This window comes from Labrus mixtus, chromosome 16, assembly GCF_963584025.1.
Source record: "Labrus mixtus chromosome 16, fLabMix1.1, whole genome shotgun sequence".
Taxonomy (NCBI): domain Eukaryota; kingdom Metazoa; phylum Chordata; class Actinopteri; order Labriformes; family Labridae; genus Labrus; species Labrus mixtus.
The window spans coordinates 19,260,279-19,277,827 of NC_083627.1; the positions used below are offsets into that span (position 1 = coordinate 19,260,279).

The window sequence follows — 17,549 nt, forward strand, 5'->3', positions numbered from 1 at the left end:
TGAGCTTCTTTTATCTAAAAAAACACAATAATGAGAGTAGTCCTGTTTAGGGGAAAACATCTACAGTGAAAATGTAATGACCAGGCTTCAAAAACTGTGCAATACACACCTTTAATAACTTTTCTCTGAAAGACTGGTCTCCCACTTCATCCAATGAAGCAGGAGGTGGAGATTTACCGCAAAACTGGAGAAAGAGACGCTTAGAAAAGAAGGATGGGCCAACTCCACCATGGATTATACACACGGTCACCATCTTTCCAATCAGGGTGTACAGTCCAGTCTCAAGATCTGAAAAACAAACATTTATGTAAAGATTCAAATAATTTGTTTTATCCAGGTTACACTTCTTTTTAAATATGCAAAAAAAGAGCATTAAGAAAATAAGTCTGAACAAACTACATTTACTGAAGATAAGCTGCAAAGTGAACACGTTTATAAAAGGACCCAAACGTTAACAACACTTAGATTCATACCTTTTCAAACATCTTGTTCCTGTTCTATACATTCAGAGCATAATGTGTAGTCTTTAGCTTAACTAAACACATGACATGATTGTGAGTGGCATATGTTCATTAAAGAAACATCAGTTGTTCCATATGTTGAGGTCATAATGCTGGTACTAAAACATTGAAGATTCTATATGCTGATGATATCATACTTTGCTTATCTTTTATTCTTTACTTTATCTGATAAGCTGCATCGTTCCAGTATTATTCCAGTATAGTTCATATATTTGAGCACATTTTATCTATAAAAAAAACACGTAATTAAAATGAGAAAATAAATGTAGCACTTTTACCGTCTATAGGACTAAAGTAGCTACCACTACACCAGATGTTTCACCAAAAATTAACCGGTTGGTGTCTCAATTAAGTAGATGAGAGGATTGTAGTTTTAACAACATAGTATTTATTTAAGAATGTAACACAACGTTAAACAAGTTAAAATGAATGACCAATACAGGTGACACAGTAGCTTTATAAATATACGCAGTTCACTAGACAAGGCACACATACATTACTGTGGCACTGTGCAGGGATGACTGATGAATCACTTGATCCCCATAGTAAGAAGGTACACAGGGAAAAATAGCTGCTCCTAATCACACTCAAGATCCAACTGATACATTTAACAACACTCCCTAATAATCACTAACTTCACCTGCTCACGCAGCAAATAATTCATGCATAACACTACAAATTAATAAACACAGCAAAAGGGATCAAGGCTTTCAGAGCTACTACCCTCGCCCCTATAGCTTTACTATGAATTCATGAATTGCACTTCGCCCATAAAGTCTATTGCACGCGGCATTATAAGAAAATAATTACATAGTGTCACATAATTTGATACATTAATTTTGCACAATAATAATCAACAAGTTTACTCCCGTTGCTGCCGCTGATGATTAAGAGCGATAATAAAATACAAACTAATTATTAGTTTATATCACCATGCTCCAGTGCTCTGGGAGAGTTTATAGTCCTGACAGTTGAACACTGGATGACTGACAGCTGTCCTTCATCACAACAGAAATCCTCGTCCTCATCATCAAAAACATGACTTTGATCTGCGTCCTCATCTGGACTCTCCTCCTCTGCTGCTGCTTCACAGGTAAAGTCCAGAGAATCAAACTCCTCTCCTCTATGAACATCGTTCCCTCTGAAATGAAGCCCACTAAACCCTGATGCTGCTTTCTGTTTTTGTCTCTGTATCCTCAGAGTCCAGAGGACAGGTCACAGTGACTCAGCCTGCAGCAGTGAGCTCTGCTCTGGGAGCCTCCGTCTCCATCTCATGTAGGACCAGTCAGGATGTTTATTATAGCAGCCCAAACCACTACTTAGCCTGGTACCAACAGAAAGATGGAGGAACTCCTAAACTGCTTATATACCGTGCTAGCACTCGAGAATCAGGGATTCCAGATCGTTTTTCAGGCAGTGGATCAAACTCTGCCTTCACTCTGACCATCAGTGGAGTCCAGACTGAAGATGCAGCAGTTTATTTCTGTAAAGGAGAATTCGATGCAAGCAAGTATGATATGTTCACACAGTGAAAAAGTGTCGTACAAAAACCTCCCTCAGTCAGACTGAACAGAAACTGAACTGACTGCTGCAGCTGGAAGTTTCTGCAGAGACTGACACACTTCACTGAGGACACACACACACACACACACACACACACACACACACAGACATTAACACACACACACGCACACACACACACACACACACTGTGATTGTAACATCAAAGGTGGTCCAAATGTACCCCTACATACCCCTTAACAAATCTAATCTTTATCTAAATCTCTTAAAACATAGCCTCCAATGGAATGACTAACACACCCATGCACTGGTTTAGATCCTAACTCTCTGGTCGCGCTCAGTTTATTCAACTCAAAACCTTCAAATCCTGGGGCGCTGGTGGGGCAGTGGTTAGTGCGCGCGCCCCATGTGTGGGGGCTGTGGTCTTCCAGGTGGGCGACCCAGGTTCGTGTCTGGCCTGTGGCTCCTTTCCCGCATGTTATTCCCCATTCTCTCTCCCTTATTTCCGACTCTATCCACTGTCCTATCTCTCAATTAAAGGCACAAAAAAGCCCAAAAATAAATCTTAAAAAAAAAAAAATTCAAATCCCAGCCATTTCCAGTCACTACAGGTGATCCTCAGAGTTCTGTCCTGGGACCTCTTCTGTTAATCATCTATCTCCTTCCTCTTGCCCATATCTTCTGTAAATATAACATCCAGTTCCATTGCTATTCGGATGACACCCAGCTTTATTTGTCCACCAAACCGACCTCCTCCCTCCCGCTTACTTCCCTGTCTGATTGCCTACAAGAAATTAAATCCTGGTTATTCTGAAACCTCAAATGAAACAGTGACAACACAGAGGTTCTCCTCATTTACACCAAATCCACAATTTCAAAACCTGACAGTTTTCTCTCACGATTGACCACTCCTCAGTTTCTCCCTCCCCTCAGTTTAAGAGTCTGGGTGTCATCCTCAACAGCACACTATGATTCCAAGCTCACATCAATAATGTCTAGGTCTGGTTATTTCCATCTTCGTAACATTAATCGCCTCCGCCCCGTCCCTCACACCCAACAGTACTGCCATCCATGTCATCACCCTGGTTACATCTTGCATTGACTTCTGCAACTCCCTTCTCTTTGGTTTCCCTCTCAGGTCCATCCACAATCTTCAGCTGGTCCAGAACTCTGCCGTTCGCATCATCACCAGAACGCCCTCTGTTAATCACATCACTCCTGTCCTTCAGCAGCTTCATTGGCTTTCAGTTAAATATCGCATTGACTTCAAAATTCTGCCCCTCACCTTTATGGCCATCCATAACCTCGCTCCTCTGTTCCTCTCTGAACTCCTGCACATCAACGCACCCACCCGCACTCTCAGGTCTTCTTCTTGTATTCAATCCACCACAACAACCGCCTGCCTGTCCAGCTTGGAGTCCAGAGAATTCAACCGTTCTGGTCCCAGCCTCTGGAACTCCCTCCCACCACACATCCGTAATATTCACTTTCTGTCCATTTTTAAATCTAATCTCAAAACACATCTTTTTAAACTGGCATATTCAGTCTGATCATTCTCCATCCAGTCTCATGAATCCTCCTGAAAATGATTTTGTACATCCTGTAAAATTTTATTTTTAATGTTAATTTTATCGATGTAGTGTTACTTTATTGTTTTTATCTCTGTTTTCTAAGGTGACCTTGAGTGCCTTGAAAGGGGCCTTTAGATAAAATGTATTATTATGGAAGGAAGTGCCTAGCATGACCTGAAATAATAGAAAGACAAAATAAATCATTAAACTATGTTCCTCTAACTTTAAAGCCTTCAGTAACTGTTGTGAGGCTTCCAGTGAACTCATATGATGTTACTCTGATAAGAAACACAGAAAGCTTCCTTTAAAAGGACCTTAAACCTGCAAAAACACAACTCTCTTTAGAAGTGACATTAACAAACATTTAGCACATTCTTGCAAGAAAATATTTTAGCAGGATGTCTAAACAGCAGGTGGAGGAATGATCTAAAATCAATGATGAACACAATGAATGAGAAGTGGAGTAGAATATAAATAAAAGTCGGTAATTTGTCTACTTCTTAAATAAATGAGTGTAACAATGATAAAACTTTGTATGAAAACACACAATGACTTTGTATGCTGACAAATCTCTGCAGTATGTTTCGAATGACCTAAAAACTTCTCATTTTCAAATTTGTTTTCAGCACATTTTGAATGAGCTAAAAATCAGCCATTTTCTCAGAACATTTCCATAGAGAGCCACTTTGCATCAGCAGCACCATGCTCCAGTGCTCTGGGAGAGTTTATAGTCCTGACAGTTGAACACTGGATGACTGACAGCTGTCCTTCATCACAACAGAAATCCTCGTCCTCATCATCAAAAACATGACTTTGATCTGCGTCCTCATCTGGACTCTCCTCCTCTGCTGCTGCTTCACAGGTAAAGTCCAGAGAATCAAACTCCTCTCCTCTATGAACATCCGTCCCTCTGAAATGAAGCCCACTAAACCCTGATGCTGCTTTCTGTTTTTGTCTCTGTATCCTCAGAGTCCAGAGGACAGGTCACAGTGACTCAGCCTGCAGCAGTGAGCTCTGCTCTGGGAGCCTCCGTCTCCATCTCATGTAGGACCAGTCAGAATGTTAATAATAATAACTACTTAGCCTGGTACCAACAGAAAGATGGAGGAGCTCCTAAACTCCTCATTTACTATGCTAGCACTCGAGCATCAGGGATTCCAGATCGTTTTTCAGGCAGTGGATCAAACTCTGCCTTCACTCTGACCATCAGTGGAGTCCAGACTGAAGATGCAGCAGTTTACTACTGTCAGAGTTTTCATGTCATCAACAGTCAGTGGGTGTTCACACAGTGAAAAAGCGTCGTACAAAAACCTCCCTCACTCACACTGAACAGAAACTGAACTGACTGCTGCAGCTGGAAGTTTCTGCAGAGACTGACACACTTCACTGAAGCAGCTCAGACATGATAATGACCTTAAAAATCAATCAGCCCTCATATTTGGTTTGGATTATAAACCTCATTGTAAACACACTTAAACACTACACATTCTTTACAAGCAGAGGATTATGGGTAATAAGATTTTTTTTAAATCTAACATGTTTTTTTATTGGTGATATCGTGGACAAAAAAACAAACCTACAAATATTTGCACATAGAAATAACAGCAAAAGCAAAAACCAATAACCAAACTAACAAGAAAACAGAAACAAATAAGTCAAAACAGCGAAACATTAGAAAAGACACAACACATCAATCATACAGGCGATAGATTGAAATGAGATATGGTGACTTCTGAACTTTTTTATGTTGATGGAGGGTAATAAATGAGATTTTTAGATCTGGTGTGAGTTGCAGTTCATTCATCAAGGTCAGGAGTCAGGTGGGAAGTAAAGAGAAAACAATCTAAGAATAAATCAAAAATATATGTATGTATGAAGAAAAATGATAAAACAATCAAATTAAAGGTATAGTGTTAATGTGACCATCATAGAAACAAAGAGGAAAATATTTATATCCATACATGCACATAGGTATACACACATACATATACATTCATACACACTCATGCAATATTTGAGAAGAACTGAAAAGAGGGGTCTCACAGGGACATCGGGGGGTCAGGCAAGAGACCCCCTCCACCTGACCCACGGCAGCAGCTGACAGCCACATCAGGATACAGACTGGGCGGGTTAGATTAGATTTTTTCACTTGATTGAGAAGGTTGTGGATTGTTGTTGATTATATTAATTTTGGATTTAACAATTTTTTTTAAATTGTTGATATCGGAGGAACTGGTCCCTCCCAACCCGTATTTCTGGATGAATGTATTGAATGATATAAATTGGTCGTTTTAAGGAGATGGAGGTGAGTGATTTCCTTTTGTTGCCATGATGGAAAGTGGATGGGGGTGTTGTGTAGCTGGAGGTCTGGATTGTGCCATACTGGGGTGTATCTACATGGTGCTAGTGATGACTTGGTGATATTACGGGTTTTCCACCAGGCTGCCAGAGGTGAGGAGATGGTGATGATTTTGTGGTAGTCCTGTTCCTTAATTGATTGTGGTAGAAAGGAAAAGCCCCTTTTTGAAACAACGATTAACTTCAATTCATTTGTAGTTTGACTTTTATCCCCCAGTTACGGCTGCAACCTTCCTGGTGTTACAGTCTGAGTGAGTGACATGCCAGCTGCACACAAGTTGATGATTTTTCAGTGAAATTCATTGTCCTGGTCTTGTCTCATTCTTGTCCTGCCTTGGTCTTGATCTTATCTCGGTCTCTGAGCACTCTGGTCTCGGCTGGTCATGCTGGCTATCATGGGTTTTGTTCATTATTACCGACTATTGTAGAGACTAGAGCACAAAACAAGTTTACTGTCATTTGGGAATTTATATAAATTATGAAAAATGATATCGTTTGAAGTTCTGTGATCACTGATGGCACTCATCAAACATATTGAGGAGCTCAGTCTGAGTTTAAAAACAATGTTTATGTCTCATCATGATGTGGTTTTACTCGTCCTTTTTAAAGTTATCATGGAGAAACTGCATTTCTTAATGTAGTCACTGGCTCCATGATGATGAAGTATCTTAAGACAGTTTGTGATAAAAGAAAAGTTATTTTAACAACTTTGAAAAAATTAAAAAAAAGACAAAAAGTGTATTTCTCATTGATTTAATGAACAGATTTTTATTATCAGGAAACGATACACACACATCTGAAGCAACAAGCTAATATTTATTCTTTAGAAACATGAAATAAAGAGAGAGAGAAAGGTGCAGAGTGAGAGCAGTATCACAGTAAAACCAGCAGCAGAGTCCCGTCATTACTGGGAACACTGGTCTCTACTCAGACTTTCTGTGACTCGAGCCTGGGCGCCCTGGGTGGCCTCACAGGTCACAGAGCCCACCTTCCTCCACTGGTCTGCAGAGAGCCTCAGGGTGCTGCTCCAGCTGTAGAGAGCGTCCTTCTCCAGCACCGCAGGGCTCCTGCTCTCCTCCCAGCTGCTGCTGCTGCTGCTGCTGCTGCCGTCCACCTTCCAGGCCAGACTCCAGCCTGAGGGGAAGCCCTTGTTGGCCAGGCACATGAGCGTGGCCTTCCCCTGCTCCAGCTCCTCATTGGAGGGGGGCAGCACCGTCAGGGTGGGACGCACATCACCTATAGGAGACACCAATCAGATTAGAGGACAGGGAGCACACAGCTGTCAATCAACCACCAAACCCTATAGGACACCTTTAATGTCTGAGAGTTGATTTTCTTTTTTTAGGAGTTTCTGTCAGATGTTTCTTTCTGCTCCACCGGTCACTCACTCACACATTGTTTCACTTCCCTTTAAGAAGCCTCTCATGCACATCAGCACACAGAGAGAGAATCACACAGAACGACCTGAAATATATTTAAACTACATCTGAATCAAATCTAAAACATTACAAACATTCCCCATCAAAATGATCCAAAAACTTTGCAACACATTTTTAAAACAGTTTGTAGGTTAAAAAAAAAACCAAACTAAAACAGAGAATCAACTGAACACAATCAAATGTTCTTCATGTGAATTCAAATCAGAAAAATGTCTAAATTAGACGCATAAAGAGATCAGAGATTACGTGGATTTTAAAACACCGTTCTTTATGTTTGTTTTGTTCGGTTCATTCAAACAACTGACTCAGATAAAAACCTTAAAGAGTTGTCAGAAAATGAATCTCAGGAAAACATTTAAAACACTTCTCTTTGTTAAATATCAACCTGTTTATGTTTCAGTGTGACAGAAATCAAACTGTCCTGAGTGAACCTTCACGGTAAAGCAGGACCGATAAAAACACGATTTCATTAGAGTTAGTTTCACGATGATAAATATTACAAATAAACAGAGAGACAGCTGCTTTAACATTTTCAATAAATGTTAATGACAAATAAATTTCATTCAGTTGTTTCAGTCATTAAGGCGTCCATATCGATTGTTAGAAAAACCTCATGAATAGAACATTATTTAGCAGCTGTCTTTGAGGTTGTCAAAGTGTGATTTATTTGGATCAAATATAAAAATCTGTATTTTAACATTAGATTTAATATTCATACAGAAACTTATTTCCAACATCCAGTCTGGTTCCTCCACCAAAAGTCCACCACAGTGGTACAAAGTCATTGAGCGGCCGTACAAAAACCTCTCACTGTAGAGACACACGGCTCTCTGACTTTAACACACTGAACTCAAACTACCACAACTCCACATGTCACCTTACCATGAGAGTGAAAATCATCTATTTCCCAACAAATAAAAACTCTGGCTTCAAACATTTTACCTTCATTTAAATTCAGTCTGTGTTTCTGTTTTAAACTGAAATCCTTTAAAGTCAAATGTTGTCTTTATTCTTTCTAAAACAATCGATTTAAAAGTTAAAGGTCAGTATTTCCTTTTCCTCCAGGCTTGAATATGAAGACAAAAGACACCAGAATAACTTACTGATTGAATAAAAAGATGAATATGTGACTTACTTCCAATATCCAGTCTGGTTCCTCCACCGAACGTGAGCCACAGTGATACAAACTGATGGAGTCGTCGTACAAAAACCTCTCGCTGTAGAGACACACGGCTCTCTGACTCTGACACAAACACAGACACCTGAATGAGTCTCTGCCTGCAAGACCTCTGAGACCAAAAGAAAACAGAATTTAAAAAGATTAGAACAAATTAAAGAATGTCTTTCTTTGAGATATTAAAATTATTTTTAAATCATTTTCTCAAGAATATTATTAATTATCGTGATTTATATCAGAATAAATGTTTCTAGAAGCGTGAACATGAAATCATATTAAATTTGTTTTGAAAGTTTTCTAATTAATTGTATAATTAATTGATTGATTGATAAACAGAGTAATGACAGTGATCCCTGTCGGAGTCAGTCAGAACATTTCCATAGAGAGCCACTTTGCATCAGCAGCACCATGCTCCAGTGCTCTGGGAGAGTTTATAATCCTGACAGTTGAACACTGGATGACTGACAGCTGTCCTTCATCACAACAGAAATCCTCGTCCTCATCATCAAAAACATGACTTTGATCTGCGTCCTCATCTGGACTGTCCTCCTCTGCTGCTGTTTCACAGGTAAAGTCCAGAGAATCAAACTCCTCTCCTCTATGAACATCCGTCCCTCTGAAATGAAGCCCACTAAACCCTGATGCTGCTTTCTGTTTTTGTCTCTGTATCCTCAGAGTCCAGAGGACAGGTCACAGTGACTCAGCCTGCAGCAGTGACCTCTGCTCTGGGAGCCTCCGTCTCCATCTCATGTAGAACCAGTCAGAATGTTTATGTCTCGAGCAGCTACCACCTTTTGGCCTGGTACCAACAGAAAGATGGAGGAACTCCTAAACTGCTTATATACCGTGCTAGCACTCGAGAATCAGGGATTCCAGGTCGTTTTTCAGGTAGTGGATCAAACTCTGCCTTCACTCTGACCATCAGTGGAGTCCAGACTGAAGATGCAGCAGTTTATTTCTGTAAAGGAGAATTCGATGCAAGCAAGTATGATATGTTCACACAGTGAAAAAGTGTCATACAAAAACCTCCCTCAGTCAGACTGAACAGAAACTGAACTGACTGCTGCAGCTGGAAGTTTCTGCAGAGACTGACACACTTCACTGAGGACACACACACACACACACACACATAATTTTTCTAATACTTTAACAACTTTCTTAAACTCTTAATGCACCAACAAACCTACAACACACAAATGGCAAAACAGTTAATTTCATGCTCAAAATCACACATTGTAAACACACCCTCTTTTATATATCAAACATTTTCTGCCCACTTCTCCCCCCTCTTTCCTCACCATGATGGTCAGACACAGCTCATTTACATATTTAAAGGTACAGACACAGAAACAGCCTGTTCTGAACAGGGCTGAAATAGAGGGGTTTATAGACATGATCAAATACAGGATCAGAGTGGATTTAGAACAAGAAACTTCACACACAGGGGAAGAGGAGCAGAATATGTGAACTTAAAAGAGGATGTTGTGTTTTGGGGGAGCATAAAGTAAGACTTGGTACCAATATTGTTTGACTTTTTTTTGGCAGGTGGGCTTTATGTGCCTTTATTGTAGAGATAGGAAAGTGGATAAAGTTAGAAATCAGGGAAACAATATGATGGAAAGGAGCCACATGTTGGCTTCGAACCTGGGCCAACAGCCTCCGTACATGGGGCAAGCGCATTAACCACTACGCCAGCTGTGCCCAATTTTGTTTGATTTTAACTGATAACTTATCCAAGTAAAAATTCTGGTTTCATGACAGCCAAACTAAGACTTCAGGTTCAGGTTCAAGCCAGCAAAGCGACGTCCATCATGACACACAATATGAAACAGATGTAACAAGAAACAACACAATGAAGAGAAGGACAACAACTTAAATTGTATTTATTGAATTAGGACATTGCACATGAATCAGCAAATCCCATCAAAGTCAATATGCCGGAATTAGCACAAAAGCTACATTTCATCTGTAGTCCCTAAAGGCAGGTACGAACAAAAAACATAAAATACATTTACAATTACAGGACAGCAAACAAAAGAACTCACAGACACTTTTACAAACAAAAATGGACACGATTGTCAGATAAGAAATAACAGACCAACATGATAAAAAAGCCTATAAAATATATTAATAAAGAAGATAAAAATAATAAAAATACTTAAGGTTTCACCAATCAGGGCTGAGAAGAGAAAGAAATATCAGTCAATAAGATCAATAAAAAATCTGAATTAAACAACCATTTGAATTAAGCAACACTCGTATGATGAAGATCAACTTCATGAACTTTTTAAGACCAACATGATTCAGCTTGTAGCCTCCAGCAGGGTCATCAAAGGTCACAAGCTGAAACGCATCATATTAAGTTAATAAGATAAGACAAGATAAGATAGATAAGATGAACTGTATTGTCCCAGTGGGAAATTTGCCTTGGACTTCATCAAATTGATCTTGATCTACAAGTGCTGCTGGAGTCTTTTACCCTCTCCAAGCCTTTCAGCTGAGCTGTAGGTATGATTCTCTGCCAATCACAGACACTCACAGAGGCAGACTGACAGACAGACTATAAGAAATATGTTTTTAAAGGGATCAGCAGAATGGGCGGGATGAGGACATTCTGACATAAAGCAGCTAAGTGAGAAGACAGCTGGTTTCCCATCAGTTTAAAATGTCGACATCATTAAATTGTACAAACCTGTGTGTGTGTGAAAATGTCTAAAGCTAAAACACTGAGATCTTTCGTCAACCAGAGACTGACTGCTGCTGCTGAAGAGATATTTGATCTGTTTGAAAGAACAATAGCAGAATATGAGGAGCAACTTCGTCGATCAAAAGAGGAAAACGAGCGACAACACAGACTGCTGGATGCTGTTTACAACCCTGAAGTCCGCTGACACAAATATGGTTTGTGTAGTTTATTGTTAGTGTTGATTTAAAACGATGAGAAGCAAGCTACATTCTCACATAACTGTTAGATATGTTGTGATGTGTTGATTTTCTTTGGACACAGATCGAGAGTTTCAGAGGTTAAATCCAACTAAATTACCCAGAATTAAATTACAGCAGTCCCGTTGAATTCATATCACCATGGAAACCTTTCAATCACACACAGTTGTCCGAGATGATCATCATCAACAACAATATCTAAACCATCGTCATCAGGTCGTAGGTACTTATAAAGTGCTGGGTCTTTTGCTTTTTCTTAAAGGTGCAGAGGGACTCTGCAGATCGAATAGAGTTTGGAAGTTCATTCCACCACCAGGGGGCGACAGAGGAGAAGAGACTATTTAGCATCTTAGGACCCTGTTGTGAAGGTTGGATCAGACGCCTTTTTGCCGTTTTTGTGTCTGTTTTGTAAGCGAGCAGCAGAGTTTTAAATTTGATGCGAGCAGTAACTGGGAGCCAGTGTAAGGAGATGAACAGCAGAGTGACATGTGTTCTTTTAGGAAGGTTGAAGACCAGTCGTGCTGCTGCATTTGTTTCATCTGCAGGGGTTTGATAGTGCATGTAGGAAGACCTGCCAGTAGAGAGTTGCAATAGTTGATGTGTGATATCACAAGATCCTGTACCAGGAGCTGTGTAGCATGTTCTGACAGGTAAGGTCTGATCTTCCTGATGTTGTACAGGGCAAATCGACTCCATTTGTTAGTCTTAAGAGCTTTATGCTCATATTATGCAACATTTAGGGTTTTTCTAAGACTTCTGTCTGTCCCACTGTCTCCCTCCCTCTCATTGGGCCTCATTCACTAATATGTGTGTAGAAATGTTCTTACTCTGCGCATTAAATAAGTGCATACGCAAAATCACCGTCAGATTCATGACACGTGCGTACCAGCATATTTTGTTCTCACCACCAGGCGTATGTGAGTGAATCAGAATCATTCTAAATCGGCAGCATACTACCACACCCCCATCTCTCCATATAAGGACATCCGATTGGTGTATCAGGACGAGAGCGGAGAGGTGGAAACATGTAGAAGTTTTTAGGAGATGGCCCCAAAAGGTAAAAAAGATTGGTGTGTCTGGGGGTTTAGATGATGTTACAGTGAATTACAGAGTTGCAGCAGTACGTGCGTTGGCAGACAGAAGCTATGGCAAGCCCTTTTAACATTAAAACAGTCTGGCTGACAAGTAGCAATTTAGTTTTCACTAGTGGAAATTACATTTCAACATGTCAAAATTAGATTTTGACACATCTGTAAAACCATTTTACACGTTACAAATATATTTTTACTTGGCGAAATGTAATGTCAATGTACTATAATCTAGAGGAAAAAAAACAACTCCACCAATCTGTTAGATTGATAATCAAATGTACCTTTCTCCTTTATGTTTATCACAAGGTGGGGTTTGGTGTTCCATGGAGCCATTGATGGACACTCTCGACTGATCACATACTTGAATTGCAACACAAATAATCGTGCCTCCACTGTACTGACACAGTTTGTAAAAGCAACCTGCATGTATGGCCTTCCTTCCAGAGTTAGATCAGACTATGGAGGTGAGAATTCACAAGTTGCACTGTTCATGAACCTTGTTCAAGGTGTGGAGAGGAGGAGTCACATCACAGGCGAGTCTGTCCATAACCAAAGAATAGAATGTCTTTGGAGAGATGTTTTTCTGCATGTTCTACAATCTTTCTATGATACATTTTACTCTCTTGAGAATTCTGAGCTTCTTGATCCTGAGGATGAACTCCACAAAATGGCACTGCAAATTGTCTTTCTGCCAGAACTTCAGAAATGCCTGGAATAACCACAGTCTGCGCACAGAAAACAACAGAACACCTGTCCAAATCTGGATTGCAGGAATGCTGGCCAATATGGAGATGGACAGCACAGCCATCAACAATGTGTTTGGTGAGGACCGTTACAGTGAACAAAGTTTGGAGGCCCTTTTGGCACACCATGGGATTGGCACTTTCCCCAGTCTTGATGACGATGACCATTTCCCAGCTGTTGTTGTGGAAGAACCCAGAATCCACCTCACTTCCGGTTGAGAGGCGACGACTCTACCAACTGAGCCACAGCCTCCCATAAGAAATGGATTTCATCATGAAACCATTGAAATTAGAGTCTGTTGTTTGAGATGATGAATAGATAAAAACTGTCAGCTTTAAGTGTCAATTCAAAGTATTCAAAGTTCCTGGCTGAGGTGGAGTGATACATGTTGTGAAAAGTCCCAGTGATGTTGTGTCCTATATCGTCACTCATGTAATGCCTCTGATCCAATCATATTGCTTGGTCAGAACTAACTGTTGTATAAATTACCATATACCATACCTTATGATGGAAGAAGTATTCTGCTCCTGTACAGAAGCAAAAGTGGTATTACCACACTGAAAATACTCCTGCATTTAGACATTGTATAGTAAATGTTCACTGACAATGTTTTACTATTATAATATTGTTTCAACAAATATTAAAGGCAGGTGAGGAATCCGCTCATTCTTTTATTTAAAGTACCCTCTATATGATCATAGTTAAGTAATGTAATATTTTGTCTAATGACCAATAATAAGACTACTTCTTGCAGTACACCACTTTACACACTGTCATTTTACCTCAGAAATCAAAGACACTGCATATTTTTTCTTGAAAAATACAATTAAAATGTTATTGTACAACTGCAAAATGTCCTGCCTCCATTGCATAACATTGGAACATGTCACTGATAACCAAATTTGAGGGGAAAAAAAAGGTGTGTTGTACTTTAACATGGAAATATCAGTAAACGTCATATCAGTTCTGAAATATTTGACTCCCAAATATTAACCTCTCTTAATCTCATAATAGTATAACCATACTATAACTACTAATTATTCTTGTGTTCAGTTATAATTATTTTACACAAATGCACTGAAAAAGCTGTTTTAATTTGAAGAAAATTGCAGCAACGTTACAGAAGTCTGAGGAGGGCTTTGCCCTAGAATGTAATGAACTTGTACTTTAAAGCCTGAACTGACTTCAACCTTTGGTCCACAGAATGCTGCACTGAAAACAAATTGCAGAGACCTTGTTTGTCGCTGTCAGATTTATTTAGATACAAACTTCAATTAAACAATGGATTTTTTAAATATTTTTTTCAACCTCTGTGATATTTTATTGATATTTGTATTGTCTTGGTCTGGACTCGGTCTCGTTCCCTAAATGTCTTGGTCTTGCCTCGGAGCTCTCTGGTCTCGGGCAGGTCTTTGTCACGGTTAGTGTGGTCTTGACTACAACACTGGTTTAAAGATTTTAAAAAAAATCTTTATTAATTTTAGGGCAAAGGTAATGCTCTACAGTTAAAGTCACGTAAGCTTTTCATTGATTTTAATACATTTTTATTTGCTACAGAGGCTGAGAAAAAATTATTTAGGAAATAATTATTAAATTAAATTAATTAATTATTAAATTAAATTAAATAATAATTCTGAAGTTTTTCAGAAAATGCTCAGGTTTTGGGAGGTTGTTTTGAAACAATGCTGAGATTTTAGAGAGTGTTTATCTAGGACCCTGGTTACATTATGCAATGCCGAAACCTGGAGCCTGCAGAATTCCTTCTGTCATACAGCTTTTGAATTTCTCATATTGTTTGTGAATGGGCAGTCTGAGCACTATGGTGCATGTGTTTGCCTCTGGAAAGATTTTAGTGTCTTCATCGTGGAGAAATTCAATGACAGGATGCTGTGGGAAGCCCAGGGGAGGCACTGCTGAAGCTCCAGAGGCAAACTCCAGCACCATTTCCAGCGTCAAGGGGCTGCATTCTCCTTCTACAAAGACATGAGCAAAGGAAATTATAGCTCACATGGAAAGAAATATAAATGCCTGTCACACTAATAAGCTTCAAGTATTGTACAACTGCATCTACATGAAACTGATGAAACTATAATTGCACAATAAGACACAAATGACTGACAGATCAACCTAACCTGATTCCAATTCCTAGGGCTGGCTCAGTGGTCCAGCCAAAAACACACATGCCATTGAAATATCGTACCCTCAATATCGATTAACCAGTCTCTCCAGAAACAGATGGTCTGATTTTCCAGGGGTCGTCTGTTACTTCCAGGGACTGAGAAATCAACTTCAAACAAAGTAGACAAGTCTTTGGCCTCCAGTGGTTTCGGTGCACTGGTGAACAGGTCCTCAAAGATTCCAGGGTGAGCCCTAAGCTCATCAAGGAAACCCAGAGTTTTGAAAGCTTCCTCAAACCTGAAAAAAAAAAACACATAAATTAGAAGATTACAAATCAATGTTATATGAACAAGTTTACCCTTTCACACCCCTCAGTTTTGCCCTGATGGATAAACTGCTCACTGTCTCAATGCCACGTGCATCCGCCCATCAACAAAATAATGTGCTGCAGACTGGACCAGGGAATCCCTCTGCTCCAAGGATGTGATGTATCTCAGAGTTCCCATCATGCTCAGACTGTCTTCTGCATCTGTGATTGCATCATTTGCCTCGTGGACAGTCTGAGCTTCTTTTATCTAAAAAAACACAATAATGAGAGTAGTCCTATTTAGGGGAAAAAATCTACCGTGAAAATGTAATGACCAGGCTTCAAAAACTGTGCAATACACACCTTTAATAACTTTTCTCTGAAAGACTGGTCTCCCACTTCATCCAATGAAGCAGGAGGTGGAGATTTACCACAAAACTGGAGAAAGAGACGCTTAGAAAAGAAGGATGGGCCAACTCCACCATGGATTATACACACGGTCACCATCTTTCCAATCAGGGTGTACAGTCCAGTCTCAAGATCTGAAAAACAAACATTTATGTAAAGATTCAAATAATTTGTTTTATACAGGTTACACTTCTTTTTAAATATGCAAAAAACTTCATCATTACTTACAATGAGTATCAAGAGCCAACAGCCTATCATTCTCAGGCCCATCAAATATCTTTGAGTGCTGTACAGCCCTCATTAGCAACCGCAGGTATTCCCTGGTTGGCCCTCCGTCATCCACAGCCCCTTCTCCTTCCCCCTCACTGTCGACAAATATCACATCCAGCTTTGCTCCTGGGTCAAAGCGCCGTCGTTTAAACGCTTGAAGGCTACCCTGCAAGATGTTGTCTCTGCAAACGTTTTTTTGATTGCTTGTGTGATTACAGGTGAGATCCACTTTGCTGAGGAGCTTCATCAAGACAGTTTGCAGATCAATTCTGTAACATAAAAACAAATATAAAACTTAGATGACAAAAGACAACTTTGAAGTTTGAGAATAAATATTCAAATGAAAGTAAAATAACATACTGAGACGATGAGGATTCACTATTCTCCACTATTGTTCTAAGAGTTGGCTGAAGAGGCAGTGATCGTACAGGAGACTGGTGAGGAGGAGAAGGAAGAGGAGGAGGAGGAGGAGAAGAAGGAGCAGGTGAAGGGCTCTGTTGGTCTATGGCAGGGCAAGCATTGCTCGGGTCACATGCATCTATTATCTGAATTGGAGGCAAAAATACACACAAATACAGATACACAATATACATTAAAACTGTAATTTTTAAAAACTAGTACAAATGAAAATGTTTGAAATGACATTGCTAATCACCTGTCCAGCTGGTGTTACCATCCACTGAACATAGAGGGTCGAAAACCCTTTGATGTTGTACTGCTCAATGGATCCTGACAGTGTGCTTTCCAGTACTTTGGTTGATGCTGCTTCTCTAAGACAAAAAACCTCACTGGTCATTTCCTCTTGCCCAACAAAATCAAACAATGTCTAAAGCAGAGAACAGAAACAGGACTTTACGTCTATGAATTATCATACTATGCACAACCCAGAGCAAAACTTAACATCAGAGGTGAACTCCTTCTCAGAGGTTAACATTAAGACAGGTAAAGTGATAACCTGAATAGATTCAGACAAGACAAACTTCCTCGTCCTCTCCAATCCATTAGGAAACTTAAATTTGAGCAGCACACCATCAGTAGGCTCTTCAAAAGCTTCCATTCTGTCTTGTCTTGCCTCAATTGC

The 17,549-nt window shown here is 39.8% G+C and overlaps 2 gene segments (V, D, J or C); one reads left to right on the forward strand and one right to left on the reverse strand.

The window, feature by feature from the left end:
• The window catches only part of LOC132991218 (Ig kappa chain V region 3381-like), a 180,556-nt gene that overhangs the window by 140,259 nt on the left and 22,748 nt on the right, over window positions 1-17,549 (forward strand).
• LOC132990956 (Ig kappa-b4 chain C region-like) lies at window positions 6,769-7,255 on the reverse strand. The segment is given in 1 exon segment: window positions 6,769-7,255. A coding segment is annotated over 1 exon segment (261 nt).